This window comes from Hyperoodon ampullatus (assembly GCF_949752795.1).
Source record: "Hyperoodon ampullatus genome assembly, chromosome: 9".
Taxonomy (NCBI): domain Eukaryota; kingdom Metazoa; phylum Chordata; class Mammalia; order Artiodactyla; family Ziphiidae; genus Hyperoodon; species Hyperoodon ampullatus.
The window spans coordinates 54,654,378-54,664,924 of record NC_136922.1 but is presented as its reverse complement, the minus strand read 5'-3'; the positions used below and the strand labels follow the sequence as shown (position 1 = coordinate 54,664,924).

The following is a 10,547-nucleotide window of genomic DNA, read 5'->3' as shown; positions in this document are numbered from 1 at the left end:
TGCATTATAACAAGATTCTCAGGTAATTTAAGTACGCATTAAAATTTGAGAAGCTCCACTTTAGCACATCAACTTTGTGACAGGTCATTTTTCTATTTCGAGATCCATTTTTAGCTTACAAATTGTGTCTTGCAATGTTCGAGGTTATATAGCTTGCCAAACTATTTTACCCTCTAGAAACAAAGGGATGTTGTTATAACATCTAGAAGTGTATTCATGTTTGGTAATAGGTAATTGATGAGCATTTTATTTTCTCTCCTCTAGGATATCCCTGGTGATCTTAGAAGAGTCCGTATCATGGAATCGATCTCTATGATGGGAAGCCCCAAGCGCCTTAGCGAAACGTTTTTGCCTAATGGCATAAATGGTATCAAAGATGCAAGGAAGGTCACTGTAGGTGTAATTGGAAGTGGGGATTTTGCTAAATCCCTGACCATTCGACTTATTAGATGTGGCTATCATGTGGTCATAGGAAGTAGAAATCCTAAGTTTGCTTCTGAATTTTTTCCTCATGTAGTAGATGTTACTCACCATGAAGATGCTCTAATAAAAACAAATATAATATTTGTTGCTATACATAGAGAACATTACACCTCGCTGTGGGACCTGAGACATCTGCTTGTGGGTAAAATCCTGATTGATGTGAGCAATAACATGAGGATAAACCAATACCCAGAATCCAATGCAGAATATTTGGCTTCATTATTCCCGGACTCCTTGATTGTGAAAGGATTTAATGTTATCTCAGCTTGGGCACTTCAGTTAGGACCAAAGGATGCCAGCCGACAAGTATGTATTTTTAAATTTTATTCTTAGTTAGATGGTATTTTGTACTTAAATAGTTAAAACAAATATCATATATTTAAAAACTGAATTTTGACACTCTCCAATGATTATCATTTTGAAAACTATGTATGAGCTCCTGAAGATTTGCGTCCTGACCTTGTAAGGGCACATTTCTATTTCCAAAGTGATGTGAAAAGCTGAGAAAATAACTGGAACTTTCCTATCATAATCAGCTAATTCAAGAAAAAGGCAAGGTTGGCAGTTGAATAATGGGCCATCTCCTTGCTTCCTCAAATATTAAAACAATCTCAATCATGTCTTTTTTCTTTCCCTCTCTCCCTCCCACCCATCCTTCCATCCTCCCTTCTTCCTTCCTTGAAGCTATTTGGTAAACAGTATCCCATCTTTGCGCGAAATGCTATGTAGTATGATCCTCAAGAAGAATGCTTTAGAAGTACCTTTTATTTTATGTAGATTATTCATAGTATTTTAAATAGTACAGTTTATTTTAAGGGTAGATTTTAATTTGTGTGGGGAAGGTAGAAGCAGATTGGATTTCTCAGGTTCTCCTTTAATCTATGAGTTCTGTTTAGTTCAGTTTGAGAATAAAGCAGATGGGGAGCTCCATCAATGCTTTTGTGGAATGGGAGCTTTTATAAGTAAACACATAAAATAGTGCACCTTAAAAATCTTTCAAAAGTGTGGTTATGCATTATAATGAAGCATGATGATAAAATACTTTTATTTTTGTCCATAAAGACAGTTGATTAGATGTCTTAGAAAATAAATTCAAGTATTACATCGCTGTATGCTGCATATCAGAGTCATGATAACCATTCATTTTCTTTTTTTTTTTTTTTTTGTTACTGTATTATTGTCCACATTTCCCCTTCTCTTTCTCAGTCTTTTTTTTTTTTTTTTTTTTTTATTAGTTTCTGCTTTATAACAAAGTGAATCAGTCATACACCATTCATTTTCAAATGTTTAATTTGGAAGAATGTATACTTTCTTACTTTCCTAGAGAGTATTTCTGAACCCTTTTTTTCTTTTGCATATCAACCAAGGTTTGGCAATGGATACAAATCTAACAAATTAGAGATAAACCTGAATTTAATCCTTTGCCCACATTTGTGATAATTTTAATTATTCAACAAAAGAAATTGTAGAACAAGAGAGTAAATTCAATGTGAGCTACAGAAAGAGTTTCATTTGTATTTTGTAGTCCTTGTGGCTTTATGAATGTTTGATTTATTCTTTTAGGTTCATTATAAAATTCTATAATTCGTAGTTTTTTTCCCAGTGAAGTAAAAATAGTTTAATCCACCATTGTCACACCTGTAATAAATTTGAGAATGCTTTTCCTTACTTCTTTGGTATATATTTCTCCACCTTCCCTGCTCCATTTTAGAAGTTCATGAACATTTGTATAATAGTATAGGCTTTGTCATTTATATGGTAAACGTTAGATAAAATTAATAATCCTAAGAGCTCTACATTCTCACCATTATGTAACTAGGTTTAGTAGGCAAGCATTTCAGTGTGGTCTGTTTCAGAGCCTTTATATAAACATCCTCAGGGATACATTTAGGAATTTGTTTTCCCTGAACATAGCTCAGAGATTTTATAGCAAAATTCTTCTAACTCTAATCCTGGCTCACTCCAGCCAGGAACTTGTGAACTTGGTGTTCAACAAATATTTGTGAATTCTCAACTACATTACAACATCTAAGAGGTTTTGGTAGTTTGAAAGCCCACCCTCACCCGCACTGATCACAATCCCATCTTAGAGTTCCTATAGAGCTAACAGCTCTTAGAAAATGGCAGTTACTTTACTGTTTAAGTTAACTAAGCCTATTAATGCTATTTTTTCCCCACCAAATATATTATCCTCATTTAAAGATGAAAGAATTTCATAATTCTGACCAATGAAATAATATACCTGAGATTATCCATGGTTTTGGTGAATTGGTTTCTAAGCCAAAAGTTAAATTTTATAAATAGTATAGCATCATGATATCATTTAGAGGTTTTAATTACAAATTCAACCATTCAGAATCCATGCTTATCTTTTCCCTTGCTGAATAGCCATAAAGGGCAATGCTTCAGTCCTAGAACTAAGTACTGTCCACCAAAGCCTGGAGAGCCAGCCCCACCCGGTTCCCTGCAGGAGTGAGAGAGCCGGACAGGGGAGGGGCATGGCCTGCAGCTCAAACTCCACCTAGACTGTTGGAGGGAAGACCTTACCTTGTCTGCTCAGAACCTGGTGATCCAGAAACCTTTCTCTCCTCCTGCCTCTCTTCCCCTGAGGACTTCTATTCCTAGGTTCAAGCTAGATTTTTCTGCATTTTCTTTTCATGTCATTGATGGTAGCAAGGACTTTGTTGTTTTTATGATACTATTTTAACCTATAAATAAATAGATTAATAAATTAATAAATGCTTTATCTCCTTAATTTTTTTGCATCACGCAGGGTCATCATAAGTGATGCTCTGTGGATTAAATGGAGCGTGTGATTGTTACCATTTTTATAAGCAATAATAGTAATGATGAGTCTTCTGTTTTTTCCATAGGTTTATATATGCAGCAACAATATTCAAGCTCGACAACAGGTTATTGAACTTGCCCGTCAGTTGAATTTCATCCCCGTTGACTTGGGATCATTATCATCAGCCAGGGAGATTGAAAATTTACCCCTGCGACTATTTACTCTCTGGAGAGGGCCAGTGGTGGTAGCCATAAGCCTGGCCACATTTTTCTTCCTTTATTCTTTTGTCAGAGATGTGATTTATCCATATATTAGAAACCAGCAGAGTGACTTTTACAAGATTCCTATTGAAATTGTGAATAAAACCTTGCCCATAGTTGCCATTACTTTGCTGTCCCTGGTGTACCTGGCAGGTCTCCTGGCAGCTGCTTATCAGCTTTATTATGGCACCAAGTATAGGAGATTTCCACCTTGGTTGGAGACCTGGTTACAGTGTAGAAAACAGCTAGGATTACTAAGCTTTTTCTTCGCTTCCGTCCATGTTGCCTACAGCCTCTGCTTACCAATGAGAAGGTCAGAAAGATACTTGTTTCTCAACATGGCTTATCAGCAGGTATGGGACGTGCTTGATATTTATCTGATGCTAGTAAAATATGTGATTATTAGAATTTGTAAAACGTGAGATTTAAAACAGTGTAAAACTTTACATACCTTGTAATAGAAATTTTGGTATATTTAGGGAAGAGAAAGAATTGCTCTTTAAACAATGTTTCTGCACAAGAATTATGCGGCTAATTCAGAATCATTCAGAATAAGAGCTGCTACCATCCCTTTCTTTGCAGAATAAAAACAGAGAAGTGAAGAGTTGGGTTTTGTTTTCTTTTTTTAATGTTACAATTGCAGTGATTACTTTCAGCATCAGTTAATTATTTTATAATTGTCCATGTTCCATGAAATAATAAGGAAGCTCTCAGTAAACATACACAATAAAATTAGAACTAGTGAAAATATAAAACAGAATAGGAAGTCAAGATCAGGAGACACACACAAGGTTTTTGTTATCATAAAGCAGGGAAGATACTGCTTCCTCAGGTGAACCTTTTCTAGCACTTAGCTCTTCAAGAAAATCTCTGGGAGAGCTTCACAGAAGGGGCTTGATGATGGAATAGACTATGATTTTCCTCAGTAATTTCCATTCAGCAAATGTAAGGGCTTTCACTGAAGCTCTTTGATGTAGCATTTCTCAATGAAAGCCGAGGATCGTGTGTGTACTAAACAAATGTGTAAGAGCTTTTGCATTTTATAAGAAACCAAGGCATCATGGTCCAAGTATGTAGCATCCAGTACTTACACTTGTTTCAACAATAAAACCTAAAATAATTTGAAAAAAATTACTAGATTGATGTTCTTTAAGCCATTCTCTCTACAAATAACCACTTAAATGAATACTAAGGCTTTGATATCTACTCCACCAGCTTCCTCACCTCCTTCAAGTCTTCAATTTGTTGACACAAATAATCAATAAACAATCAATAATAAGAATAGAAGAGAGTTTTATTTGCGCCAAGCTGAAGACAACCTCTCAGTAGCTCTGAGGGGACTATTCTGAAGAGGCGGGGAAGGAGCCAGTGTGTATATGAATTTTTTGGCTAGGAAATAAGTGTAGTCAAACATACATCTTTGATAAAGAATTACTGCTAATCACAAAGAACAGATATCTCAAGTTAATGATTTTAGTGCTCTTCTATATATGGGAAGATGCAAGAATCTGGGGTCCTTGAAATTCTTCCTAAGATATGCATCTTAACTACCTAGGAGCCAATATTTCAAAGCACAGAAAGCCTCATCCTGTTTTTTTTCCACCTGAATTCCCCTCAGGGCCCGCTGTCAACTGACAGTGGGTTGTGACTGAACCCTTTGTATAACTTGATGACGGGCAACATTCTTCTCTTTAATGGTAAAGCTGATATACAATGTATGTTTGACAGGCCGTAAAACAGGCTGTTCTAATTAGCATAAAGTTCAAGCCAAATCATGTATAAGCCAGAATGACTTCTCTGTACCTCAATATGTGAAGATTCCTTCCATCAAGTTCTTACCTCCTCAGCGAGGCCTTCATTTGGACACCAATTTACATTCTGCCACCTGCTTCTGACTCAACCCTGGTACTCTCAGCCCCTCTTACTTTACCTGCTCTTCTTTCTCTTTGTTCAATAGTATTTACCACCTTCTAAGACACTTTGTGTTCTTTGTTTATTTACTGTTCTCTGCCTTCTCTCATCATAATGTAAGTTCACAAGAGGAGGGATCTTTGTTTCGTTCACTGATATATGCCTAATGCCTGGAACTGTGCCTGACACGTTGTAGACACTCAAAAAACATACTCATGGAACAAAGGCATGAATTGGGAGGGCTTGTAGATAGATACAGGTTGTAATCTCCGGGTATACTGGGGTATGCTGTTATTCTGTATTGTTGTATAGACACCAAATGAGATAATAAGAGCCTTTATCCACGGAGAAGCTCTGTGGCTCTTTTCAGGATGTTGGTATGATTGCTTCAGGGAACTAATGGCTAAGAAATAGCTTTTCTCTCTCTTTTTTTTTTTTCATTTCAAGTATGTTTGGTTACCTGGAATTGGACAAAAAGTTAAGGTGGTGTTAAGTTAGAATGTTTTCCATGAATAGATTACTTAAACCAAAGCTTTAACCCAAGGAATCCAAGCCTTGATTTATACTCTAATTATATTGTTTGCATGTAAATAGACAATTCTAAAAGTAGTCCCTATGCAGAATATGACATATTCAGAGTTAAACTCTGGCTTGATTATATGTGCGTTATCAATGTAAGGGAAAGTACTGAATGAGGCGACTGGACAGTTGGAAAGTATATTAATGAGGCCATTCAAGTGGATAAGTATTTGCAATCCTTAGGGCTTTATCCTCAGGGAAATCTCAGCTTCCTGGGGAAAAGAAGGTAAGAAGAGGTAAATCAACACCTAAATAATCTTCATGTGAGAAAGGAAGGCACAGACATAGTTTAGAAATTCCCTGCCTGGATTCTAAATTGAACTAAGGCCAGAATCTACCCAAAATATTCAACCAAGTTTAAACTGACTTGTAAAAGCACCAGAAAACTAAGTCTAACTGTCAGTACTTCTTTTGTGTCCCTCTGGAACCAACCACTCAGTATTTCACGGTCTTGGGACTCCAGAGTCCCTGTCACCATGATGCAAATGTGATGACAGATTTACCCACCCTTCTCACATGTGGGTGAGGAAGGAGAGAATCTTAGTTCTCTTTTTGTTTAACTCTCCCTCTCTTTCCCTCACACCTGGAACAATACCATCCAGTAATAGGTTCTCCATAACAGTTTGTTAAATTGAATTAGTGCAACTCAAATGTTCTATGTCCATATATGACATATTGTTAGGCCAAGAGTGAACTCTGTGCTGAATCAGTTAATATTCTACCAAACAAAGGAAATTCATGTTTGCTTTCTTGTTAGGTTCATGCAAATATTGAAAACTCTTGGAATGAGGAAGAAGTTTGGAGAAATGAAATGTATATTTCCTTTGGTATAATGAGCCTTGGCTTACTTTCCCTCCTGGCGGTCACCTCCATCCCTTCAGTGAGCAATGCTTTAAACTGGAGGGAATTCAGTTTCATTCAGGTATGTGGGGTTTGTTTGGTGAGGGACTGGGTGGCATAGATTTTTAATTCCAGTTAAGTACAGTTGGATTTTAAATATGCTGCTAATAAAAGAGTGCCCCTGGGACTGCTGTTCATGCATCTAGCTCATGGAATGTATGTCGCTAGAGGCCAGCTTAGCACCGTTCTGGTTTAGTAGGTGAAAGACCAGTACAGGACTTTACTGGAAAGCTTTGATAGTACTGCCTACTGTGTTACAGGTAAAGGTTATTTGAAAAAGAAAAAAAAAAAATAGTGGGGGATGAACGAGCTTAGATCAAGTTTAATACCAAAGTCAATTTATTATTGGGCAAATGAATGAAGACTTACTTTATATTTTGAGTCATCTTGATCTGTCTAGAAAAGTCTCATTCATTGTAATTCAAGTGGAGAGAAGCTCAGTATGAATATTTTAAAGGAAATGTGTATACACACACAAACACAAGCGGTAGTTAATGGATTATGGCAAGCAACCAGCCTTATCATTCTTGTTAGTATATGTATTTGGTACATCAGTTGTATACATATGTATACGAGTGTCTACAAAGGGGTTTCAAGATAACGTTGTGTTCTTTGACAAGTTAAACATTCACTTACTCCAGTAATAGCTATTTAATACATTTACATACTTTAAAAATATATAACTCAAACTAAGACCCTACCTAAATTACCATAAAATCAGTATTGGTTGTATCCAAATGGTTTATAGCACAATATGCAGATGAGTGTCATTTGGTGGTACACTAAATTTTGTTTGTTTTTAGTTTTGTTTTTTGCCTATTCGCTTGAGTTTTTTTTTAAGTGATCTAAAAATCTCATTTAAATTAAGGGCATATCCCTTGTCTAAATTCATGTTTCCTTTTTTTTTTTTTTTTTTTTTTTTTGTGGTACGCGGGCCTCTCACTGTTGTGGCCTCTCCCGTTGCGGAGCACAGGCTCCGGATGCGCAGGCTCAGCAGCCATGGCTCACGGGCCCAGCCGCTCCGCGGCATATGGGATCCTCCCAGACCGGGGCACGAACCCGTATCCCCTGCATCGGCAGGCGGACTCTCAACCACTGCGCCACCAGGGAGGCCCCATGTTTCCTTTTTGAGGGAAATAAAATGTGAATACTTTCCCAACTGCTAGTTTAATCACACCTGAAAAGAAATAGAAGGCCCACTGATAAAAGGTGCTAGATGGGTGCAAAGTATCATTATAAATTTAGATGAGTAATTGCAAGCAGAACAATTTTTTGCGAGAGTTGATCCTTCCCCAGTGAAGTTAGAAGTTACATTGTTATGCCGATGTAGTACTACATTTTGTGTAACATAGACCATTTCTTAAATAAGCAATTAAATATAACGTAGGGAACCCAAAATGCTGAACTTTTTGATTTTAACCTGTGAACTGTTTAACAAAGTGCTCTTAATAATCTTATTTAATATGGTTGATAAAGCCATTTGAAATGCTTTTTATGTTACATATTAATACTGTAAGATTTTTCATATTTATCTTCAACTAGTATGTATGTGTGTGTATACTTATGAGAATGCTCTTCAGCATTTAATTTTATTATATATGTGTGTATATATGTATGTATACATGTATTATATACACACATACACACATTTTTTAAAAATAATATACACAACTGGTAGAAATCTGGATAACTTTTATTAAGGAGTTTTCCAGTTTTTATCAGTATCCTTAAGGGAAACCCAGATGTTTTGACCAGTAATCCCACTATTAGAAATCAATTCTAAGGAAATAAACCAAAATAAAGAAAAGGGCTTAAAGTGACATTATAGTTGAGGAAAGTAGGAAACAGAGTAAATGATCAACAAAAAGGAATGCTTAGGTAAATTATAGCACATCCATTCAATAGAATATCATATAGCATTAAAGTCATGTTTTCATATTTAGTGACATGAGGCAAAGGTTCTGGATGTGATAAATAATCAGAATATTAGGCTATATGTAATACAGCCTTATTTGTGTAAAAAAGTGCATATAAATATATAAGAAATATATGAAAATACTAAAATTGTTTAATGCAGTAGAGAACAAAGAGTAACTCAGTAATTTAAGATAAAATAGTATTATCAAAATATAAACTTGGTATATCTGGATGGGTTAATTTATGAGTTTGAATAATTTGCTTCTTATTTTGTTTCTTTTTCTTCCTCCCCTATCTCAAGTCTACACTTGGCTATGTTGCTCTGCTCATAAGTACTTTCCATGTTTTAATTTATGGATGGAAACGAGCTTTTGAAGAAGAGTACTACAGATTTTATACACCACCAAACTTTGTTCTTGCTCTTGTTTTGCCCTTAATTGTAATTCTGGGTAAGATCATTTTACTCCTTCCATGTGTAAGCCGAAAGCTAAAGAGAATTAAAAAAGGCTGGGAAAAGAGCCAATTTCTAGAAGAAGGTATTGGAGGAGCAGTTCCTCATCTCTCACCAGAGAGGGTTACAGTAATGTGATGATAAATGGTGCTCCCTGATGCCATATAAAGTTCTCCTCATGCCATTATTTTTATGACTTCCTTTATCTTCAGTTGCAAGTGCACTGTCAAACTGCTATGGGCTGATACCTCTTCAGTGAGATCTCAACTGAATTAGTGGTAGAATTTTCTTCAAATTTATTTTCATTAAGTCACATTTTGCCAATATGAGTTTTTATAGTCAACTTATTGTTGAAATGTAGGTATGTTTTGTTTTGTACAATCGTAAGGCTATTGTTATTTTAACAAACTTTATTCCATAATCAGGCAGAAATATTTGTCGTTAATAATATAGATACAACATAATGTTAAAAAACTTTGCACACCAGCAGAACTTTAAGTTTTTTTGTTTTTGTTTTTGTTTTTTTTTGCGGTACGCGGGCCTCTCACTGTTGTGGCCTCTCCTGTTGTGGAGCACAGGCTCCGGACGCGCAGGCTCAGCGGCCATGGCTCACGGGCCCAGCCGCTCCGCGGCATGTGGGATCTTCCCGGACCAGGGCACGAACCTGTGTCCGCTACGTCGGCAGGCGGACTCTCAACCACTGCGCCACCAGGGAAGCCCAGAACTTTAAGTTTTAATATAATTCAATAGATATATTTCTTTTCTGAAGCTTCAGTAAGGTTTTAATTATTATCTAGCTTAAGAAATAGAAATGCATAACCATGCATTATTTTTAAGAAAGGACACATTACATTAGTATCTAGGAAAGGGTGCATGGTTAAAATCCCTATATTTCTTTCATAAGATCGGGTTTGAAGAATGTAATCAGTTGTATGAACCAATGTGATTTATAAACAAACACAAGTTAAAGAGACAAACTGAACTTGAAATTATGTTTAAAATGCACTGGAGACATGAACTATATACTGATAATGTGTACCTCATGAAAGATTTTATTCTTTATCTTGTTACAGAGCAGTTTTATTTGCATATTAATATACTGATCAGGGAGAAGACAGTAACATCTGGCCTCCAAAACTGATATTTCTCACCTAGTACCAATCTTGGGAATCTTATAATTGTTTCTAGTTAGAGGGAGAGTGTTACGTTTACACACGAGGAGTTTTCAGCTGATCTATGCTGTTGCACCTTAACCAGT

At 36.1% G+C, this 10,547-nt stretch overlaps 1 protein-coding gene across 1 annotated transcript; it reads left to right on the top strand.

Moving 5' to 3' along the window:
* Positions 1–297: 297 nt before the first annotated feature.
* STEAP2 (STEAP2 metalloreductase) lies at positions 298–9,427 on the top strand (the record flags this gene model as incomplete). The annotated part of the gene is made up of 4 exons (XM_079710971.1): positions 298–789; positions 3,357–3,884; positions 6,779–6,943; positions 9,140–9,427. The coding sequence occupies 4 exons, from the start codon at positions 298–300 to the stop codon at positions 9,425–9,427; spliced, it is 1,473 nt and encodes a 490-aa protein (XP_079567097.1).
* Between the last annotated feature and the right edge of the window lie 1,120 nt (positions 9,428–10,547).